General features: G+C 50.5%; 1 protein-coding gene across 1 annotated transcript in view; it reads right to left on the reverse strand.

Moving 5' to 3' along the window:
* Positions 1 to 3,310: 3,310 nt before the first annotated feature.
* ADA (adenosine deaminase) overlaps positions 3,311 to 23,431 on the reverse strand; it is a 30,005-nt gene continuing 9,884 nt past the window's right edge. Inside the window, exons 3-12 of the mRNA XM_010569797.1 lie at positions 16,101 to 16,162; positions 12,724 to 12,846; positions 12,441 to 12,584; positions 11,466 to 11,581; positions 9,034 to 9,158; positions 6,459 to 6,530; positions 6,076 to 6,177; positions 5,299 to 5,366; positions 4,685 to 4,814; positions 3,311 to 3,412 (exon numbers count right to left, since the gene is read on the reverse strand). Of these exons, the coding sequence (XP_010568099.1) occupies positions 3,311 to 3,412; positions 4,685 to 4,814; positions 5,299 to 5,366; positions 6,076 to 6,177; positions 6,459 to 6,530; positions 9,034 to 9,158; positions 11,466 to 11,581; positions 12,441 to 12,584; positions 12,724 to 12,846; positions 16,101 to 16,162 (1,044 nt within the window). The remainder of the gene's footprint in view (positions 3,413 to 4,684; positions 4,815 to 5,298; positions 5,367 to 6,075; positions 6,178 to 6,458; positions 6,531 to 9,033; positions 9,159 to 11,465; positions 11,582 to 12,440; positions 12,585 to 12,723; positions 12,847 to 16,100; positions 16,163 to 23,431) is intronic.

Raw genomic sequence — 23,431 nt, forward strand, 5'->3', positions numbered from 1 at the left:
CAGGTTTGCTGCCAGGCAGCACTTTTCCCACGGGTGTTTCATCCACCCGTGGACGCGCTGCTCCCCTCCACGTTAGTACCCCAGAAGTCAAGCACAAGGCTGGCTTGGGACTTGGCGGAGTGGCCCAGATGCCAGCAGAAGAGGTGCTGGTGGGAAGAGGCATCTTCCCTCTGCAGCACAGAGCTATGAGGACATCGCTGGTGTTTCACCCAGCCCAGGCAGAGCCGATCCCACCAGAGCTGTGGGAGGCAGCCACAGCCCGGCTGGGATCGGCGGCCAGCACAGGGACAAGGCAGAGCTGGCCTGAGAAATACTTTCCACTGGTAACACAAGGACAGGCATCACCCTGACAGCCTAGGGAAGAACTGAATGTTACAAGTATTGAGATTTATCAGAGAAAACAAGGCCATAAATAGAGAAGCGACTGCCAGACAGAGGGAGAACGTGGGCCTCCGAGAAGCGACGGCCACGGGGCCACACAGAGATGTCCATAGCTCCAGCCCCCGCAGGAAACGAGGATTTGGCAGCCAGGTAGCGGCTGCATCTGCTGCTTTGGCAGCTGCAAACCAGCTCGACTCCCGGAGCTGCATGGATAGTATTGCAGCTCTGTGCCTGGACAGCGGCCAAGAGCCTGCTCCCGTTTCCCCGTGCTCGGGGACAAAACAGCAGGTAGCTCCTGGGCTTGGCTGACCACACAGTTGGGTCTTTTAAGCCCCATTTCCAGCTCTCCTCAGTGCCACTGAACACTTTTTTTGGCTCATGCTGACACACACAGAGAAAGCTGAAAGGCGGTGCAGAGGGACTGTGCACCACGCAAGACCTCCAGCAGTCAAATGTGGGCTAATCTTAGGTCTCCCTCATCAGAAAATATCTGTTCCAGAACTATATTTAGGCAGATGATTTAGGGACCTGTTGGCCAGCTACCCTCAGAGGACAGGCGAGAGGCATCAGGTTCCCCCTACGAGTGAAAGAGCCAGCTCAGCTGCTGTCGCCGATTGCGCTGAAAGACCAAGGGCATTGGCTTAATCCAGCCACATCCTGACTTGCAAAGTTGCTGAGCACAGGGATGCTCCGAGCCCTTCATTTCCGTTGAACATAGGGGCATGCCAGATCTCCTGAAACTCCAACCGAGCACTAAATGATCAGAAAGTCTTTCAGCAAACACTCCCCTGCCCGAGCTGACAGTGCAGTCCAACAGTCAGGCAGCCCAGGCTGCACCACTTCTGGCTCTTAGCATCATCCAACTGCACAAAACTCAGGAGACAGGGAAAAAAATTGTAAACTATTTTTGATACATGCCAGAAAAAATGAGAGTACACAGTGATAGCACTGCTGCTTTTAGCAGTGATAAGCATCCCTTTGATTACTGAAGGGAAAAGGACACGTGAGGTTGGAACAACCTGCATCCATAAAGCCAGCTTGCCTGCCTAGCAAGGGAGCAGGGCTACCTTCCCTCTGACTGTCAAAGTGCTCTGACCTGGCAACAGGAGAAGGCAGGAATCGGGCTGCCAAAGCCCCATCACACCTACCGATTAACCCTCGCGCTCTAGCAGGGGTACGATGGCTCACATTGTGGACCACAGTTCCTAACAGTCACCCTTGAACAGAAAGGCAAGAGGATTTATCTTTTAATATAAATTTGTTATTTTATTAAACAAGTTTAACAATCAACCGTCCAGAATCCAAACAAGCAAATCCTTCAGAATTTTTGGAGAAACATTACCCAAAAAAGCCTGGTTCTTACTGCACTCATGTTCTTAAAAGTGATGCTTAACATGTGCTTTATAAAAGTAAGAAATTCACTCTCTCACATCCATCTATCTAGCTATACATATATATGTGTGTATATATGCACCATGTACTTCAGAGATGAGTATTTTACTCAGAAGACAAATATGGAAGCCCAGAAAGAATGGAAATACTCCCAGCACGTGGTCGCTGCTGGCTGAGACTGGACCAGTCTCACACAACGTCAATGGTAATGGTGACCACGGCCCCTTCTCAAAGGCAACTTTTTGGTACAGTATCTTTGGAGTAAGCATCTTGGCAGATGCCTGGGATGTTAAAGCACACCACACACTCACGTAAGAAAATGACGGTCTCTTCTCTGGATGCACGGCTCTGTTGCATATTAAGTAAAAACACTATAATGCACCAAAATCACTTAGGAGTTTTGGTGAATATTTCTGTATAAATTCTCCACCAAACTGAAGATCTGTCTTCTAGCCAGTGTTGTGGTTGAGTGAGAGAAGCCTTTCAGATGGGACATGAGCCAGTATGTCACATTGGGCCCTAGCTTATTAACTTACTTACTCAGTTTTAATGGTGTCAGGTCAGGAAGAGGGCAGAATAGTTAAAACAGGCAATCGATCACGGTTTTTCCAAGTCCTAAACAAAGATAGAGGAAGAGCAAGCTGCAGTTCACAGGAATTCTCCAGGCTGAGTATAAAACCAGGAAAAGTCCCAGAAGGCAGATTTTGGCCCAAAATGGTAAAAATATGTTCCAACTTCCTACGCATGTGTGAGCATGGTCATGGCCAGCTGCGAGCACAGCCGCAGCCTGAACCCAGGGTGTGCGCTTCTGCAGCAGACATTGGAAGGCTGATACACAGGAGTCCTTGTCCAAGAAAGGATGCAAAAAAAAAATTTTTTTTTTAAAATGCTCTTCAGACCTGTGCATGGGCAAGAGCACCAGCTTCCAGCTTGTTCTTGTTCCAGTCTTGTCAGTACAAGACTAATGCTGGGTAAATATAGCTGGGGCCAAACCCTCCTACCCACACGGATGAGAATAAAGCCTCTGCTTCTGAAGTGCCTGCTCACTCCCTGTCAGCGCTAACAAACCTTTTTCCTAGAAAGATGAAGATTAACCCAGGCCACAGTCACAGTTAAAGTTATTTCTGCACTGCAGACAAGGGCTAGGCAGGTCAGTGGGGCAGGACAGATAAAGCAGGGGAAGAGGGTAAAAAAAAAAAAAAAAAAAAAAAAAAAAAGGAGGGGAGGTTCTTCTGTTCTCATTTGCAGTACAGAAAGACTGGCAGATGGAGAAGGGAGTCAGGCCAGGAGGCAGTTTCAGCCTGCTTGCACAACAACAAGATAGGAAGCTGGATATCCATTTGGGAGACAGTTTGTGGGAGTGATAGGTAGGTATATGTGATAGCTTGATTCTGCTTAGCACTGTAAGGGTTAACACAGGGGTGCCAGTAATAGAGACTGACTCTGGGCACCTCCTCCCGGTGCTCCCACTAGCACAGAGGAGAGTCAAGCATGCATGAAGAAGGGCCACTGCTCCATGCTGGCTCGCAGGGATGGCTCACGATGCACTGGGGACCATCCCATATGCTTCATACAGCGTGTCAAGCAGCTCCTGCTTTTCCTTCTCAGGTAAGAAGCTGGACTGAGCTGCGTTGATGTTCTGGGGAGGCAGAGGGGAAACACAAAGGAGACATTAAGACCCATTAGACATGAACAGTTTGTGCACATCCACACATCTGGCTCTGAGCAGCAGCAGGCGAGGGAAAGTGTAAAGTTTTCACTCCAAGAGTCACTTCCACGGCCTCAATTTACAGGGCAACTGCTCTGGCCCACCACTAGCAACAGTCCCAAGAGGAACGGGGCAGGCACAAAGCAAAGGTCTTGATATACTTTGGCATTTTTAGTGTATGTACTTTAGACCTGTCCCTACACTCCCGGCTCCCCTTTGGACAAGAGCCTCTCCTGACACAGCAGCAGAGCATCCAGCCTGATGCGCCGCTGCTGGGACACAGCCTGGCTGTGCAATGTAACCTGCTTGTCCATCTTGCACAGGGACCTTCCTTGTATTACACAGGAACAACATGGCTTTTGCAAGAGAAGGAGAAGACAGGTGGCAGCAGGATCCCAGAGCTCAGAGCTGTCCTTGTTCCCCATTCCAGACACAGGGAGTGATGTCTGTAGGGGAAAGGGACTTGTTCCTCCAGCCAGAGCTGAGAGCAGGACTGACACTCTCTTGTAAAGCGCATCCTGCACTTCCCAATCCAAGCAAGTATCTCTGGAGACATACAGGCGAAAGTGCTGAGCATGACTCAATGCAAACCAGGAAAGGTTCGCTTGGTAACCAGGTAAGTCAAGCTCCCAAGGGTTATCCTGTCTTTCTGTCTTGGGTGAATAATTAGAAAATCAAAGATGTAATGAAGACACGTAAATGACTGTGTGTGCCAAAACCGAAGCCAGACAACATCTTGTTTCCAGCTCAGTTGTCGCATACTCATGTTATATGTACAAAAACTGCAAGCACTTTCGTACCTGCTGACTCTTGCTAATTTCCGGGCCAGGCCTTGCCATAACCTACCTGCAATTCCAAACGCAGAAAAAAAAGCAACAGGCACCTTCCTTCTTTATTGCTAAGACCTGCTGTGAGGGCATCAGCGGACAATTTCCACTCTGACCTGTTCCCCATAAAGCCCAAAGCAGTCAGCCCAAGTGACGCAGCCCCTGCAGAGCCCACCCTGCCCTCACATCCCCCTGCTTCCCACAGCGCTCCCAGCATCCCCCTCCAGCTCAGCAGCCCTCCTCAGCCTCACGCTTACAAGGCCAGTGCAGGATTTTCAGATTTCTGTCGAACACTCTTCAGCTTATAAAGAAAAAAAGCGGGTTGTTCTGGGCTGCACCAGGACATCAGCAGAGCATCCAGCTGAGGCCAACTTACCACTCTCTTGAACTCCTCTTCAGTGAAGCCCATGTAGTCCTTCACTATGCTGTAATCCTTGTCAATACTGGAGTTAAAGATGAGGGGGTCATCCGTGCTTATAGAATAGTTAGCGCGATCCTTCCTAAACCTGTAAGGAAATCAGGTTGAACCGGGGGGTAAAACACTGGATATGGCACTGGTCACGCACTTCTAATGCAGTAAAAGCAAAGATCTCGCCGCTGTCCCTGCAGCTTGCATTGCTGGACACAAACACAGGGCTCGGCTTGTCTCACCACCGCTCTGCTTCTCCGGTGGAGAGAGGAGCAGAGCATCGGGGTGTCTCTTGCTTAGAGGCTCAGGAACCTCAGCTCTCAGCCACAAACTAGGGCTAAGGGCCAGTGTGCAGCATCTTGTGCCCCACAGCTCAGAGCAGGGGCAGGAGGGACAGGACAGCCTCCCCGAGGGACCCCCACACCCCCTCCAGCTGCATCAGGCCCCTCTGTGCCGAAGGACGAGGATGTACCACGTTTTCCTAAGCACTTAGATGTGCACTACCTTTGTAAAGCAATAAAGCAGCTATAGTCAACCCAAATCCTGATTATTTAAGAATGCACATAATTGAGAAGTCTTACTGTGCTACAGGGTGTTTCCCGAAGTCTGGAAGACATGCTCCAGTGAGATAACTGGACCAAGGGCATACCTGTTTGGGGGGGTTAAACATGAAAACCAGAATCAACCACACAGATCTGAACCCCAGCTGTGTACGCAGATAGCCAAGCACACTGGTAAAGCCAGATAAAGGTTTAGAGCTTTGTTCACAGCTGCCCCTCAGCACTACTCTGAAGGAGCACTGCACATCCCAGGACATGGATGTGAAGAGCCCACAGCCTGTGTGGCAGCAGCAGGAGCCAGTGGGATATTTCCCATGACCAGTCAGCTACCCGCCGTGTGTCAACCACAGCTAAGAAACCATTGGCATTAAGTATATACATATATTCCATATATTAGTTGGATACACCCATTCTGGGGAAAAGCCAAGGAAATTTCCCCATGCACAATAACTCCCAGGCACTTCCACCCTTCAACCAGACAGTCTCCGGTACAGCAGCCTGCTTAATGGGAGGAGAAACCTGCAGGCTTGAGGCATATAAACTAGTGAATAAGCCCTCCAAAATTTATCCTCAGCCAGACCAGGATCCATTTCTCTCTGCTACATGCCTCCTGCAAGCTGCTGTGCTCTCCAGTGCTCCTCGCAGCAAAGATCCCAGCAAACAGCCAGCTGTCCCCACCATTTTTGCAGCACTTGGGTGTCAGGTCGTGTCCCTAGCTGTAGCACAGCCCAAGCGAGGGCTGGTTTTCTACTCGGACAGCAGCTACCTGGCTGTCACCCTCCCACCACACATCCTTACCTCAAAATGCATCTTTGCTCTCAACAGCTCCTTGTAGAGCTCAGGGTCCTCCAGGACATGGTAGCCATGGCCAATGCGCTCAGCCTTCAGGAGATAAACTGCCTAGACAACACGGGAAAACCACGTACAGCCTCTGAGCACCAGCTTACCTCACTCCTGCCTGCCCAGAGATCCCTGCCCACCACAGGTACAGCCCACACCACTGAGTCAGCTCCAGGGAAATCCTTCTTTGAGCCGTCGGGGCCACATCTCTGCCTGGGTCCCCAGTTTGCTCTGCTATGAATACGGAGAGGACTTGGGCTCCTCTCTCCCCGGTGCAGGGGATGCAGGGGCAGTTCCCACCCCTGCCCTTCTCTTTGCCCTGAGCCAGGAGCTCCTCGTACCTCCTTGATCATGGCAGGCGGGCCAGCCTCCCCAGCATGGACGGTGCGATGAATCCCACATCTTTCAGCTTCCTGCAAAGCAAGAGAGGACACACTCCTGTCCCATCACCCGCAGCAAGGTCAGCAAACCCCTGGGCTGGCACCGCTCTCGGGGGCACAGCAAGCAACAGGGCTCTGTGCAGAGAGCCCCCAAATCACGAGCCCTGTGCCCCGAGACGTGCATGCTTTCTGCTGTAGCACAGGCTGTGAGAGAAGAGCTCAGTAATGCCAGACACAGAGAAACTCAGAAAGCCTGGTTACCTTCCCCTGGAGCCCAGCCAGACTCCTCAGGGTCTTTTAATACCGGGTGAGCTCACCACTGTCTCCTCTCCCGACAGCAGCAAGCTGGAAGCTCTCCTTCCTCCACCTACTTGCCCTTCTGCACCAACCCTGCAGCCGTTCCTGTCTCTGAAACTTCTACCTTTTTGGCAGGCTACAGCCAAGTGGGAGAATTTAAAAGCCCCCAGGGCAGAGATGAAGCAATGCTCAGACACCGAGCACCTCCCTCCTGTAAGGGGCTGGGGACAGAGGCAGCCCAGCCAGGAGAACCCTGCTGGTGCAGATTTGGGGCATTTCGAGATGCTCTCCATGGCATCTTGAGAAATCCCTTGCCAGGGCAGCCACAGACCACCTGGGCTTTGGGAAACCACGCAGCCTTGAGGGAAGCCTGGCTCCTGCCTTGCTGGAGAAGAGCCACCCAGCCAGCGGTGGCAGGCAGGCTGCAAGCCTCATCTTGCAGCCGATGCTCTTTCTGGGCACTTCTTCAGGGCTTTTCACTCACGATTTTTTTTTCAGTTACTTAATTTTCAGCTTCTCATGTGCTGCACACCCAGGCCCAGCAAAGGTCAGGCCAGGATCTGCCTGGGACGTCTACAGAAAAACCCTATGTGCATCGACCTGAAAGGCACTCTGTGCTCCCTACATTTAAGTGAGTGTAGTTTTTTCCCAAACAGCTAATTTTTGACACTTTTCAAAATAACAAAAGCACTCTGGCTGGAGTACCAGACGAAGAGGAGAGACACACTTATATCAGCACAGAGGTTCTTCCCACTTGTTTCTACACAGGATGAAGAGAAACCAGAAACTCTCACCCCTCCACTCCCAAGACAGGCATCCCTAACTATCTGAAGAGGAACCAGGGATACAAGCAGAGGGGTCAGGAAGAGCACATGTGGTAGGACCCTTCGCTACTAACCCTCCTGGCTGCTGAGGCCTGAGCATCTCCACCCAGGAGGCAGCTTGTGTCTAATGTCCATCCATGGGGATATCTTCCCTGGAGTGCTTTAATCTCTTTTTCAACCCATTTGTCTGGGGACACATGGTGCTTCCCTTGGCTCTTCCTCCAAGGATCCCTGCTTGCTTGGACATGGTGGTGCTAGGATCCTTGGCTCTACACTTCCCAGTGCTCCTCTGCAGCCAGCAGCCACAGTCGAGTTTTCGCCATTATCTGCTCTTTCCCCTCCAGCAGCCCCAAGAGCTCCCAGCCAGAACATGCCTGCTTGAGGGACATCACAAGTCTCTCCAGTTTCCCTGGATGCATTACATACCCCACAGATCATAGCAGCAGTATTTATGGGGATGTACTTCCCTGCCATGCAGGCCAAGAGGGGTCGATGGATGGGAGTGGGGTTTGCTTCAGCATCTCAGAGCCTGAGCGAGCCCCCGGCACAGAGACAAGACGCATCCTTCAGACCCAGGAGTCTGGACCTGGGTACTGCTGGCACACCAGGGCAGGATGAGACGTGCCTGCCCGTCAGCTAATAAAACCCTGTGCCCGCATCTCAGTTCATTACTACTCAGTTCATCCAGCATGGCACAGCAGCACAGGCAGTCCTTGTATCGGCTCCTGCTGACAGGGGCAAAGACTCTTAGAAAGCCCCGTGTTGTATCAGACCTGAGCGCTGCTTGCAAACCACCGTCCTTCCTGGCAGTGATGGTGCACAACCTCCTCTCCCACTGATGCCAGGGACCAACAACCCCAAACTCCCACCAGCAAAGACGAGCGAGGCACGAAGCTTTTCCTTTGAGCCGCTTGCAAAGCGCTGAGGTCTGGTGAGAGTCTCGGATCAGGCTCCTGAAGCCATTCCAGCGTTTGCATTTGAGATGATCAGATAAAAGCACTTCAAACGTGCAGCTTCCCTGCTCCTCGGGTGATTTCTGCCAGGCTGGAAAGGCCAGTCTCTTGACCCTTGGCTGTGGTTTCGCAGAGCCCCAGGAGCTGACCCCAGCCGACAGCAGCGGGGTGCTGCCGGGGGGATGTGGGCTCCACGTCACTCGCATCGCACTCAGTGCAATGGGGTAGTGGGCTGAGCTCCAGCTCTAAGGCCATGTTTAAACAATGATGCCTGCCATTAATCATTTAGGAAACATAAACAAATACTTTTGCTATTTAACAGAATGTTTTTAATAGCTGCAACGAATTTTTAAGCTGTCCCAGCTGTTTGCAGTCTGAGAAACATACTGCGTGTCCACTCATGCAAGTCCCCTCAATGCATGTTTTTCTCACAGTTTCTTTTAAGAAGCTTATTAAACAAACCTCGTAAGCCTTCTTATGCTCGGAGGAATTCTCCACCTTCAGGGACTCATCCCCAGCCAGGTCGATGGCCACCACAGAGTTGTTTCGATACTTCTTGCAGAGCTCCACCACCTCCGGAGACCAGCCTGGAAGAGAGAGTGTCAGGGTTCAGGGGAAAGCATTGGTAAGAGACACACCTTCAGCATTTTTCTAAACAAATCCTGGTCATATAACTAGAAGGCTAGAGCTATTTTCTTTGGTCTTTCCTAAAATGTGATCCTCAAAAAGGAAGCTAACAAACTCCTAGAAAGGTCTGCCATCTTCAGGCTGCTAACTGATTAGTTTATTGTCAATCAAACGGAAATCAAATTCATTTGCCAGCTATAAAGCTGCTCTCATCATGGTTTTTTTCTGCTCACTTTTGGCAGGGGAAAAAAAAGAAAAAAATAAAAAGAAAACAGAAAAAAACCTCCGAACACAGTGGTGACTGCAGTTGGCCTAAGGTAAGCTGAACTGCACAGCCCATGTACGGTAACATGGTGCGTGGAAGAAATCCCTCAACTCTCTCCTGAGCTTTCCAGGGCTGGGCAAGGGCAGGGGAAGGAAAAAACTGGCCCATCAGATGAGTTTGGGCTGGGAGGGATCTCTGGGGGGCCCCTGTATGACAGTCAGCCCTGCCCTGTCTCAGAGCATCCTCGACTATGCCAGACAAGATGATGGATGCTACTCCTGGTGGGAAGGAGCTGGTCAGCCCCCTGGAAGGTGACCTTTAACACTCGCAAAGTTTTGTTGTTTTGGCATCAGTGAGACAGAGAGTAACAAATGACCAACAACTTCTTCACAGTTATCTCTGATCAGGATAGATAACCTCTGAGAAAGGACGTGCATCTACTAGCTCATACAGCACTTACCCTTAGCAAAAAGGCCAAGAAACAGAGATAAACTGTAGTGTTAATAATTAAGAGGAACCCGCTGTGCATGTAGAATCCCCAGAATCAATGAACACATAAGAAAACACGTGCAAATTAATCTTCTTTTTTCACCAGTTTCCAACTCACCAGATTAGAGCCATTATTTTATTAACAAGTTTAATATGTGCTGGTTCTGGCTGGCATCTCTGCCTTTCTCTCAACACTTCATAAATTATAGGGTTGCTTCCCACTGTTGCAGCACATCCTGAATGTGGCACTAATGACTCTTGTATCAAGCGCATCACTGGCTCCGGGTAAGAGTTGGTGCCCTGGGACAGAGGCATAAAAATGCCAACTCGGATGTCTGCACAAGCAATCCCTCCTGCTGTGCAAGCGCAGCTGCATGTGCCCTCAGGCGCTCCCACTACCTTCTCCCTTTACCACTTGTGTGTTGGCAGGGACAATAACTGCAGACAAGTGTGACACTGCCTCACAGCTTTCCAGTTTCTACGAAGAAAAAAGTTTTCTTCCTAGAAACCAGAAATTTAAAGGTCAAGTTTTCAAAGTATTGTTTGGGATTGATGTGCAGGCAGGAAAAAAAAAACCACTCTCAAATCTCCCAGTTTCCAAAAATATCGTATTTCACACTTCTAGACACAAACTAACCATGTACTCATTAGTAAAAATCTTTCCACCATCTACCCTACTAAGCCTACATAAAACTGTTGTGAGATATGAAGATATTCATAACAAAGTCTTCACATAGAACAGCTACTGTCATACAATCTTGCTCTGACTGCATCTTCCTCTAGAGGAAGATGCTCACAGAGCTCAGCAGCCCAATGAAACACTGGAAATTGGGTTTTCTTCCTATTCTGGGTGAGAGCACCTTTTAACCAACAAAGTTCAGAGCTGCTGATTTTATAGGAAACATTTTCTTTATGTGACTTAAGTATATTTTACTTGTGTTTTCAGCTTAAACCAGCAGAGACTGCAGCCAGAGGATTCTGTGGCTGACCCACGGTCTAGGCTAATGAAGGAGTATGCTGCTGTAGCAGCGTGACCATGAGCAGGGAAAGTGTGAGATCTCATGCCTGGTCCTCCTCCTGTGACTGTCCGCTCTCGGACCCATCAAATGGTCATGGCAGATGCAACTGTTTGCTGTGGCAATGGCTTCAACTGGCCCAAGGAGAGCTCCAGCCTTTGGGCAGGGAGCAAGGTACGAGCAGAAATGAGACCTCCCCCAGGATAGGACAGAAGAGCCCATTTTGTCTCTCTAGCAAGACCTTTCAGATACTGGTTGTACCCACAGACGCCCACTCTCACATCCAGCACACCCTTTCCCCATAGGGAAGAGAGGGCAGGACCCCACCAAGGAAAAGAACTACTCCTTCTCAACACTGTCTGGTCTGGCATCGGACCCAGGGCCACGGGACTGGGGCTTTCCCCGCATTTCTGCAGGGACCTGAACCCAGGGGACGTCACCTCCCGCCACGCATCAGGGAAGGGGAGCAGAGCAGCAGGGGAGCTGCAATACATTACTTGGCATATGACGCATGCAGCATAGAATAGACCTGGCTTTGATGCGGAAATCCCTTTCTCCATCCTGTAGTCCCTGATTTACGAGGTTAACGACTTCATCTGGAGTGAGGTCTCCCCTGCAGGGGAAGAAAAGCCATCAGTGAGAGGCCGGACACCCGCCAGGGAGGCAGGCAGGAGCCGCAGGTCCAGCCCAGCATCCCTACGGGACACCCCATGCAAAACCCAGGCTGCCCGGGGTCCCACTCGCCTTAACATCCAGAGGAGCGCGACGAGACCGCCCAGAGCTGAAGAGCACCTTTTACACCCGTGCCATGCCCAGATCTACCAGATGTCGGGCACAAAAGCATGCAAAGATGATAGTAAGATTTAGAAGAGCCTCAGAGAACTGGATGCCAAGCCTGCCTGAGCAGAGGAACCTGCTCTTTGCCAGAGCATCTCATTAGGGCACACAACTGCCTGCAGCCGGGCAGGGACGAGCACGAGGGCTCAACGCCCATCACAGCACATTTTGCAAGGGGCCACAAGGCCCAGCGCTGATTTAATCAGAGGCACACATCACAGAGGGGATGACATGTAAAGAAGGGATCGGATCACCAGCTCGCTCCAACATTGCCCACTGTCTCTGCGAGCTCAAATTCACATTTTGCAGGCAAGCAATCCATATATGAATGCTGCTTTCCCTCGCACAGAGAACAGCTTCAGCCAGAAGTTTAAGCACAGCCGCTCTGCACATGCAGAATGAGGTGCCCAAAGCAAGGGATGTTAAAACATGGCAGCACACACAGATATTATAAGATGAAAAATGCTATCGATGGGGAAGACAGGTGGAACCATGCTGGCGCTCGCTGCACTGGAGGAGAGAGAAGGTTTAGTTACACCAAACTCTGAACACGCGCCAGCTGACCGGCGTGGGCCATGCCTTCTCCATGCCAAACTGGCTACCCACCGGCTCCCCGGCACAGCGGGTTCACTCACTCGGTTTGGCCCCAAGGGATGGGATCTACGCGGCAGTTGGCCAGGAGGTGAGGGCTGTACCGGACCTCCACGTAGATGACACCTTCTTTTGCTTTCGTTTCCACGAGCTCGTAGGCGATCCTCCTCACCGCCTCACGGTCACCCCTGCAAGGGACAGTAGTGGGACCCATCACCGGCACTCATCACCCTCGGGGTGGGTGAGGTGACCTCCAAGGCTGAGCAACTTTAGCCAAGGAGTCCTGCCAAGGGTTGAGGAGGAAGAAGTAAAATGCAGGGTACTTACGCAATGGCAGGCATGTAGTGATTAAACTTTTCTAGAAACTGTGTAAGTGTCAGTGGTGTTTTGTAGCTGACATGCTTCAGGAGGTCGTCAACAGTGCTGCCAGGGAGAGGAACCCCTCTTTTCCTAGAAACGAAGCCACATATTACTGATGGGGAAGGCTATCGCATTTTTAATCAGTCCATTTCGTAGAGCAATCGCATCCCAAGCTGGCAGCATTAACCTCCATTTCTTCACAGAAAAGATATGGCACACGTTGTCCTTCCAAAATCTCGCAGATGCAGCCCTGAGCCTCAGCAGGGAGGAAGGCAATCCAAAATGCAGGCAAAGCACAAACAAATCGAAATACAAGCCCAGACTGACCCAGCAGGAACACAGCCAGAGCACATTTGAAGCTTAAGGAGGAGTTCATCTAAAGGTGCTCTGGATTATTTCTTGGCAGCTCCTAGTCCTAGCAGCAGAATTGACAGAATTCTTTAGAAAAGTTAATTTCCATTTATGCAGGTGCAAATGCTTTAGAAATTGTGGAGATGCTCCCAGGCGCAGGATCACGCATGCAGAAGTGTCATGGCTCGTGTGTTTAATGCCGGCAGCTCCTGCAAGCAAGCCGGTTTCCAAGCCCAACATCATGGTGGGGACACTTCCCACGCAGGAGAAAACAGCAGTCCCAACAACTGCTCTCACCAAAGGGATGGAGATGGTAAAGCCCACCTAAACGCTTCCAAGAGGGAAAAGGCTGTTTGTCCCTGGAGCCCTGGGTGGGTGGAGGTGTCCTCGGTGGGGTGACAGCCAGGCTCAAGGGGGCTGCCAGCCAAGGATGCTGCATGCTTCCCAGGCAGGCTTACCACCCCACACCCTGTTACCCTGCACATGCCAACCTAAATTAGGAATAATAACTAGACATTTGGTTTTAATCCTTTTTCCTGCCACAATGAATTACAGCCAATCGATGGATCTCTCTGCTAATAGAGACAAAACACCACAGACAGCTTTAGTGTCCCAATGCCAGCAACCATCCCGATGAGCAATCTGCAGGGAAGCAGCCCAAAGGACCCTGCTCCTGGGCTCAGTAAACATTGCTCATTCCCTGCTCACGCAGGAAGGAAACCAGCCCCGCGCTCAGCCTTCACATGCAATCTGCACAGATTAAGTTGCTGGCACTTGGCAGGGGACGTTCGTCACTGCCAAGGCATAGGTTTTCCTCCCCGGCTTGCCCTTTCCGTGGCACTGACACATTGGTCCCTGCTCCAGGAACCAGCCCCTGTCTTCCTCCACCTGCCCAGGGAAAGTTCCCTACAGCAAAGCCATTTCCCTGACCTCTTTAATGTGCTTCCCGAAGGATTGCCTCCACGCAGCCAGAAGCGACAGCACTTTGGGATAATCCGCAGAGCAGAGACACTAGAGTGAGGTCTCCGGCTGAGGGGCTCTGGTGAATCTTGCCAACATGGCTCTGGGAGCTGCTAGTGTCCCATCCAACCCGCCGGGTAGGTGGGAGTCTTCCCACAGCAAAGCTGCCCCAGGGGAACATGCTTGCGCCTGCCGGCACCTCAGCATCCTGCCCAGAGCTACCTCCAGCCACAGGTAGCACCACGCACACTGTCCCACCGTGGAGAGGACACCTCTCCCGGGGACACCCAGTCCCACCAGGGGTCTGCCATGGCTCTAAACCGTTTGGCTGGGCAGGGGGGATGCAATGCCTGACCCAGACCTGACAGAATTGGAGCCAAAGTTTCTAAAAATGGCAGAGTTCAGCCACTGCCCAAGGGGACTTGTGCATCCCAACAGCTTCAGGTTATTTGTACGTGGTCAGCCACCACCTGGCAAATTTATTTCTAGCTCTTTACCTTTAAAAATAGACCACAAGCAGCTTTCTGTGTCCAGGGTGAGGTTATTAAGGCAGTCCCCTAGTCTCCTGCAGTGCCCTGTTGCTTTTATATTTGTGTGAGCGCTAGTTTTAGAGCCCATGAATAGCACAGACTCGCTCCACCCCAGCCAAGCGTGGCACCCCCGGGGCTGCCAGCCCCGGGGGATGCCAGGGCTGTTTAAAAATAAGAGAGGACTCCAGCACACACTTGGGCAATGAAGGTTTCAGTCCTAAGCAAGGGAGAGGCATGGGAGCCTCAGATGGCTGGTGCCTCCCAGGCCTCAGGGCTCCTACAACCCTCCTGAGGGACTACACCAGCATTTGTCCTTTGCTGGCAGCAGGGATCCAGCAGAGACCCAGGGAGTCAGCACTGACTCTTCTGTCCATCGGGACTTGTATTCCAGCCCTGCAGCCCACCAGCAGCACAGGCAGGGCCAGCAGGAACCCTGACATCCTGCAACGAATGAGATGGGCATCTCTGATCCACCTTCTTTACTCTGACTGCACTGCAAAACGTATGGCCACTCGCTGCAGAAAAAGCTGCTGTAGAAAGAGTATTTCCCCCTAGGACCGCACTGCCTTGGAGTCTGCTGGGCTCACAGGATGCCAGAACCACTTCCTATCCTACTCAGAACTGACTTCCTCCCACAAGTACCAGAGTCATGCCTAAAAGCCATTTCCTGAAATCTTTAAGCTTTCCAGCTTCTTGATCTGAGGGTATCTGCTAGGCTCCATTAGCTTTCTGAATAGCGACAGCTAGAAGAAGCCTTCAGTTTATTTTGCTTACAACCGTGGGGCCAGGTCCTCGCACCAGTTAATCATTCACCTTGGTGCTTCCCACACGAGCTACACTGAAGTAAGAAGATGCATGTAGGCTCTGTCAAGGAAACAACCTCTGTTTAAGTCACTGCCAAGTGCTTTCTCGGGTGACCCTCACAGGAGCATGACTCCTTGACTGCTGGCACCAGGCAGACAGCCTGGAGTTCAAAGGCACACAGCCACAGGGCAGGCAGGAGCACCCAAGCTGGTTTTTCCTCCCAAGACCGTGGTACGGCACCACCAAGAAGCAGCTCCCAGCCCGCTTTCATTTTACTCGCTTTGGCAATTAGGAATGTGGAAAAAGAAATGAGAATACACTGACTCTGCCGCTTCCCAGGTACACTTCAAAGGCAGACACCTCTATTTATGAGACTTCTTCTGTCCTTTTCTCACGGTGGCTCCTCTTCGCTTGCCCAGCTCACAGGACCGATGACCACCTCGCTCACGCTCCTGCTACCAGCGCAGCCCTGCTGCAGCACTGCCTTTTGGGAAGTGCTCCATCTTCTCGCACCGTGCGGCCACAGGACCCATCTGTGCAGAGATGAGACCAGCACCAGCCAGGTTTGCTGCCTGGACAACGGAGGAGAGAGCTTTCCCAGCCTGCCAGCACAAGCTCTTCTGTCGGAGAATTGGACAAGCAGAAGGGATGATGCTTTTGAACTGCAGCTCCCACCGCTTTCTTCCCCCTGCAACTCACCTGCCGAAGTGCAAGATTGTTTCTGGTCTAATTGCTCCATCCAGGTGGACGTGAAGCTCTACCTGCAGTAGGATAAAGAGAAATCGCTGAGGTACTCTTAGAGCTGCAGCAAAAGTTTAGAGATAAGCAGCTGGTGCTAACGCAGGTATAAATGCAGCCAATACGGGGACAAAGTCATGACAAGGAAGCACAAATACATTCTTAAAATACCATCATTATATAGTTTATTTTTCAATATCCAAGTATTGTCCACATATCTTCTTATTGCTGCTGCAGCTCACACATTTAATGGATCCTTAGAAATTTATTCTGTTTCCAGTAATTTTCAGGAACTGCCCTATCCTTATTTAGCTTGCATGGCTTAGAGTTTGGGAAGAGTGAAAAAAGCAAACCCCAAACACCTTCGCTTTCCAGCTTGCTCCTTCTTGAATTCACAGACATCCAAGCATCAATTAATTCGCTGAGAGTCATTACACAAAAACTTTGACTGCACTTCCAAGGATCAGCTTCTGATACATTGTTAATTACTTGGTATTATCAGAGCTTACAGGCTTTCTAATCCTACACATGCAGTCAGTCCCATGGTACAAGGTGCTGTAAAAAATAAAAAGAACAAGAGTTGCCCCATAGAGCTAACAAGCTGATTTCAAAACCAAAACACTTAAATTTTGACTCATTAAAAATGGGACAGTAACTCAGATCTCTTCACTCTTAAACTCTCTTTCCCGATTATTGCTGAAACAATGAATTTTGGAGAAAGAACCCCAGAAAAGCAAAAGCTAGTTTTTTCCATTAGACATCTGGGCCTTTTGGAGGAACGTGACAAATGTAATTTGGAAGTCGAACTGGGAAGGAAAATATTAGCTGTAAAATGTTTCAGCTAGATCTTCATATTTCCAGAACTGCTTTCTTTTAAGCAATGGAATAGCTTACAAAATAGATATTTTTTTTTTTTAATGAAACTCTAGAGTAGCAACTTAATACACAAAGTTCTTGTTAGTTATAACATTGTGCAAATTTTCCTGTGTAGATGATTGCTGCAGGATGCTGAGGATAAGAATTGAGTAGGATTCAGAAGAGGACTGGATAATTGCATGGATAACTAAACTACCCAGGGTTACTAATTAAAACCCACAAACCCTCTGGCATCAGGGTATGTATCAAACAATAACCAACTATGAGGTGCTGGAAGAAAAATGAGTAAGCAGTCCATACAAGCAGGACAATGTGTAATTGTCCACCTCTAGACCCTTTGGCTCTCCCCTGAAGCATCCGTGAGCAGCTGATGTGAGCTTAACGCTGCTGGCCCAGCTCCCAGTGCAGGGCTGGCAGTGCCCATCTCTGGGACACCCACTGATGCCTGTGAGCTCGCTCCCATCCCCACCTCCTCCCGCAGCTCTAGGCAGCTCGAGCTGCTGATCCTGCACCATTGCAATCAGCTGGCCCAGGGGTCACAAATATCCCCACTGACATCCCTACTAGCAGATTGTAAAAAGATACCCCTGTCACTTCGCCTACCCTCAAGACACCATCTGAATCTACAGGGATGAAGATTTTAAAAGGGCAAATCCTGATCTTTTCCCCCCACCTTGAGTTATGCAATCCTGCTTATGAGGGCCAAATGTCCTGAGAAGCAGCAAATAAAATAACAGACTACAGACATGATCCACATTGCCAGATGTGGACGCCTGGCACATTTTCCAATCTTGAGCTCTGATTCCTATTTCAGAACCATGCAAGATCCATTCCTTGAGGTTTTCAACAGCCCTCGTGACCTTCTGATGGAGTTACAGGCTTGAAACTCACTTGTGCTGGATATAAAAACCAAGCAACCCAAACCTACTGGGGTCTTCTCACTCTAAGCATTTCTCAAGCATTTCCTGCAAGAACATCCCAACATGACACTTCCTTCAATGAGAAAGCAAGTTCAGTGGTGTCCTTCACCCATACAATCCACCTCCTTCAGCCACTGCTGCAGGCGAGGTGCTTGTAAAGCAGCAAGGTTCCTCTCCAACATCAGCAAGAGGCTCTTCCTCCCCTGCCATGCATTTCTTTGGGACCTAAACTAAGTGCTAAGAAACTCTTGTGCAGTGCTGCTCAACCCGAAAAGTTGTGGGCTTCCTCAAGATCGGTGCTTGGACGTAGTTTTCTGCAGCTGAGAACTAATCTATGCTATTTAGATTACCAAAGGACAGTCAAGTGAAGAAGTAAAGGTGTGCCTAGAAGGGTGTCCGCCGAGAGCTGGCCCCAGATAAGGATGCAATCAGCAGAGGCATAACCGAGCAGCTCAGCTTCCCCAGGTGCCTTGTTCGCAAACCCTGCAGGTTTCCAGCTCTGTGGGAGGCTGCTCGCGCTGCAGATTACACTGCAGCTCTCTTCCTGCGTGTTTGTTTTGGGTAAACAAAGCACAAGCCTTTTCCAGATACAAGTGGGCAGCACGACCTTGCTTTAGGTCAAGGAAAGTACCCAGATAAAGATGAAAGAGTTTTCTCTGAACTGTGGCTCCAGGAGACGATGCTTAAGCAAGCAGAAATAAGGCGAACGCAGGAGCCCAGCGCCTCTTCCACGGCTCTGCTCCTCGGCACACAGAGGTCCACACACACGTGGTCTCTCACCTCAAACCCTCCGGTTTATTTGGAGGGGAAGTCTGCGCGCACGGATTAAATAGGGATCTCAACACTTTGTCCAGGACCCCAATGGCATCACAGACTGCACCAGCACCAAAGAGGAGCCTTCAGCCACGCCAGAACCAGCGATGCCTTCCTTTTTCCACAGCAAAGCTGGATGTGGTAATGTTTGCTCTGATGAAGAAGGAGAAAGCAGCAGAGCTCTCAAATGCTTTCCTGGGGCAGGAGCTCTTCTCTTGCCCCAGCTGCAGCGAGGACCCTCAGGAACACCTTTGTGTAGCCACCCTTCAGCCCTCCTCCTGCACCTCCTCAGCACTGCAGCTGAGAGCGAGTTCACTGACCACTGGCCAGTGCATCAAAAAACCACAGTGCAATTCAATAAAGTCTCTGAGTTTCACTAAAGAGTTATCAAAAGCCAGAGGGATGAGTTCAAAAGATGTAACTGGCCATAAATTGTGCATCCTCAGCACAGACAACATCCAACAAGGCTGTCGGAGCAAACTGAGCGCTTTCCATTTTTATGCAGAAAAGTTTTAGCTCAACCAAGGCACGTGACTCATTAGCACAGATATCAGCAAGTTGGTTCAGACTTTAAAAAAGGAGAAGTGTTAAGGGCTCTGGCTTGACTTTTCTCTTCTGAAAATATTGTAATGTTTTCTTTAGAATGTAATAAGCTTCAAAAATAAATTCAAACACAAAATGAGATACTGCAAACAAGTATGTTCCATTCAAAGATCAAGTCTGATTATTTTCAATTAGTGAAATTCAGAGGAAAAATTTAACCCAATGTTCTAAGTATTTTCAGCTACAGTCAACCCAACAGAATTTCTCTATTACTCTGCGGTTTGCTCAGCGGACCATGGCAGAGCAGTTAACTGCTCAGTTTGCCCATTATGTGGCATAAAAAGTACCATCCAAGCTAAGGCACTTGAGGGAATTTCTGTATTAGGTGGTTTCAGGATCATATATAATGAACAAAGTCAGCCCTAACACCATGGTAAAAGTAACACCAACCTCACCTTTTATTTTGATGGTTTCCAGCAGATGTTAATAGATAATCCAGGCAGCTGCTGAAGTTGCATCATTTTAAAATCCTTAGCAGTGACTTTGCCCAGGATTATTTATCAGCACATTAAAAGGTGATAATTTAAAGTTCATTCTATTGATCTCAATAACTGAAAACCAGAGTGATTACAGCTGTCATTTGTCAATTGTTAGACACACATGGCAGGAAAATGTTGAATTCTGCTCTCTGTTAACATGAGATAAGACAAATGCCAATCACTGCAAAAAGAATGAACTATGTTCCCCAAAGAAAGCACACTGTCAGGAGCAAAATTATCCTCATCATAAACTCACCACAAACGCACATTTAGAGGGAAGAGGTGAGAGCAGATCAAGAGGGATGTGAAGTAGAACGGGCACAGTATTATCCTCAAACCTGACGACACCCAGAAGTGTGTTCTGGAGACAAATCTGCCATATGCTTTAAGGCTTGAGCCTTTAAAAGAGAAATGTGAGAGACTACAAGGCCCACACGACACACTGCTCTATTGCAAGATACACTCGTGCTTTCTAGAGAAACATTCGTACGATACGTGGGTTTGGTTGAGGAGGAGGAGGAGGATGCTCCTGTGCAGCGTTTAGTACCATTCCTCCTGGCACTAACTACTCAACCTCCACCGACCTCGGTATGAGGCTCCTGGTGCTGTTAATAGGTGATGGTGGCTGTGTGTCACCCTCCCGCAGGGACAGCTCCCACGGGGCGGCAGGGCAACATCCCTCTCCGAGCCATCGCAGACTTCACACCTGCACGTGGCTGGAACGAGGCAATAAACAGGGTCCTTGCGCTTCGTGCAGCACCAAGCCAGCCTCTTACTGCCATCGCATTTGACAAGTGGATCTGGGAAGGTTATCCGAGAGTGTGCCCGCACCACATTACTGAAGGAATGAGTACGCACTTCACTGTGTAAGGTACAGCTGAGCTCAATGCAGCCTCGGCAACATCAGGCTTTGACCCATGCCAAGCCGGTCAGGGGTCAGGTTGTGTGCAAGAAGCAGATGAGCCAACGAAAAAATCATCCTCAACACACCCTTGTGCACTTGCACTCCCCACAATAAGGATCACCTTTTAAAATTTTTTTTTTAATTTTTTTTTTTCAATTTTTTAAGTTTTGCATCCAAGACAAATACCTGTATTATCAACTCAGCACAGATGGGCAGGTCTGTCTCGAGCAGGGGGAGGCTGCAGTGTTACAGGGAGCAGGAACGCCCACCCAAACCTCCCCAGGTACAGCCAGCACAGCAGAGCTGGCAGCTTTGGTGCCATCCAGATTTGGTCACCAGGCTCTCTCCTAACCATTGACAGGACACATGCAGCTACAGCCTGTTCTGGCCATCTCCCAATTCCCAGGTATGAAGGGCACATTGGAGATACCTGTCTCCCTTTGGATAGGGACAGATCCCGAAACGCCGTGACACACACAGCGTGCCCTGGGAGGGCTTGCGGGACCCCTGCCCAGTGGTACCTGATGCTTATTTTGGAAAGAAGCATCCAGCAGCAGAGCTACACCAGCTACTGGGAGGGTGCGGGCCTGACCCCAGAAGCCCCCATTCCCATCCTGCTCCCCACAACACAGCTCAAGGCACATGGGAGCCGCAGGAGAAGAGCCATGGATCCCGAAGCTCCCGAGCTGGGGCTGGCCTGTGGGGAGAAGAGCCAGCAGTGAGCGAGGACACGGTCTCTGCTCTGGTTGTGGAGCAGAGAGGGAAGAGGCTGACAGTCGGCATCCAAGGAACAGCAGTCTTTTCTGTTCTTTTATGGCCTACGATAAGCAGGGTTCAAAGTCTCCCTCCGGCAGCCCCAGCAGCTCCCTGTTCATCTGCTGCAGTTGCTGAGAGTCAGCGAGTTCCTGAAAAACGTGGAGGCAGCCCCGGCCCTGCATTCAGCTGGGGCTCGAAGCTGCTCCAGTTACCAGAAACGTCTCTAAAACACAAAACTGACCGCTCCCAATGGCAGAGGGTCCAGGGGAATGAATAGGGCTCATTAACTGACTTCAGACCCATTTTTTTTTTCCCCAAGCCTGACTTAGCAGGTTCACAGGACTGAAAGGGACTGCCTGACTCAGGAAAACCAGTCTCGTAATTGCCGGCAACCAGACAACAGAAGCCTGATCTTAGCAGTCAAACCCTGCATGGTTTTTCCTAGGTCTCTCTCTTCGGCATCTCACTCTCCCACACACTGCAAAAGTAGGAAGAAGCCTATGTCAAAGAAGAATTTAACTTGCTTCTCTCAGCCAAAAGTTTAAAATCACTCGGGTGAATCAACAGATTTGTTCTTAGTGGTGCTGATGAAATGCCAACAGCTCCCAAGATTGAAGTAGCCTTAAAAAGGCTTTAACCATTAGCAGATGTCAACGTTCCCTGGATTTCGGTATCAAGGTTTGCCTGCTATTGCATGGGTCACCTTCCCCAAGAGGGACACCTCGTGTAGTGATGGAACGAAACATCAGACACGTGCACACAGGCTTTTCCAAGTACACTAGACTTCCCTGGTGCGAGCTCAAACTGAGAGATAAATGGTTTGGGAGTGGTAGGGAATGCAAACAGTAGCAAAAAAAACCCCAAACCCTTTTGGGTTTTCGGAGGCAATCTTCTTCCCTGGAAAAGCCGCATACAGTTGCCACCACTCGGATTCTCCCAGAGCGGGACCACTGCGACCCTCACATCACTGTTCTTGGTCTCCCCTGGGCCGGCCCCTCACTGCCCACCAAGAGCCTAACCCTCCCTGCCTGGTAGTCAGCACCAGAGCCCAAAGGCAGCCAGGCAGAGAAAACCTGCTCCCCGTACGTCAGCTCACCCAGACCACAAGCTAAGAGCTGAGCTGTCTTGCAGCGCAGGCAGCGAGATACAGAGTTATTGCTAACCACATCTGTTTCATCTTCTTCATTCTCAATGGTTTTTATAATCTGATTAACAAACATGTTACTGTATGGTTCGACTTGAGATGTATTTATACAGCACATGGTGAGAGCAAAGACTGGAGCACCATCTGACACCAGTCACCAAGACGGTATCTCGGCTAGCTGAGGAATAACTGAACTAAATGCTTAAGAAAAAAAAAACCAACACACCAAAAAACCGCACCAAACCCCCCAAACCAACCCCCAAACAAAAAACCACCCACAAAACAACAAAACCAACCCCCAAAAGAAAACAATCAAGAGAAAAGGTTTCTTTTAGTAGACCAAGGCAACGTTTGGAGTGCTGGACACTTCAGGGCTTGCCTTTTGCCCAGCCCGGCTACCAGCGCATCTCCAGCCCGGAGGAGCGGAGTGACCCTGGCCGGCCGCTGGGATGTCCCCGCGGGTGGGAGCCGGGACCAGCACCGCTCCGGCGGCGGGGCGTGCGGGATGCCCGGGCCACTCGGGGCAACTCCTGCGTGTCCCTGCGGGGAGCACCGGGCCGGGGCAGCGCAGACCCCGGCTGGCACCGCCGAGTGACGCCTCAGGGCACAGCCTCACGGCTTAGCCGCCGTGCCCCAGCTCCCACCACCCCGCCGCACGCCGCCTCAGCACCGGGGCACGCCTCGGCTCTCCCCCCCGGCTGCATGTGCGGCGGCTCGGCTCCGGTGCACGACCCCGGTGCGCGGCAACTCGACCCCGGTGCGCGGCAACTCAGCCCCGGTGCACGCCCCGGCTCCCA

Source organism: Haliaeetus leucocephalus, unplaced genomic scaffold (assembly GCF_000737465.1).
Source record: "Haliaeetus leucocephalus isolate CR32 unplaced genomic scaffold, Haliaeetus_leucocephalus-4.0 Scaffold273, whole genome shotgun sequence".
Classification (NCBI taxonomy): domain Eukaryota; kingdom Metazoa; phylum Chordata; class Aves; order Accipitriformes; family Accipitridae; genus Haliaeetus; species Haliaeetus leucocephalus.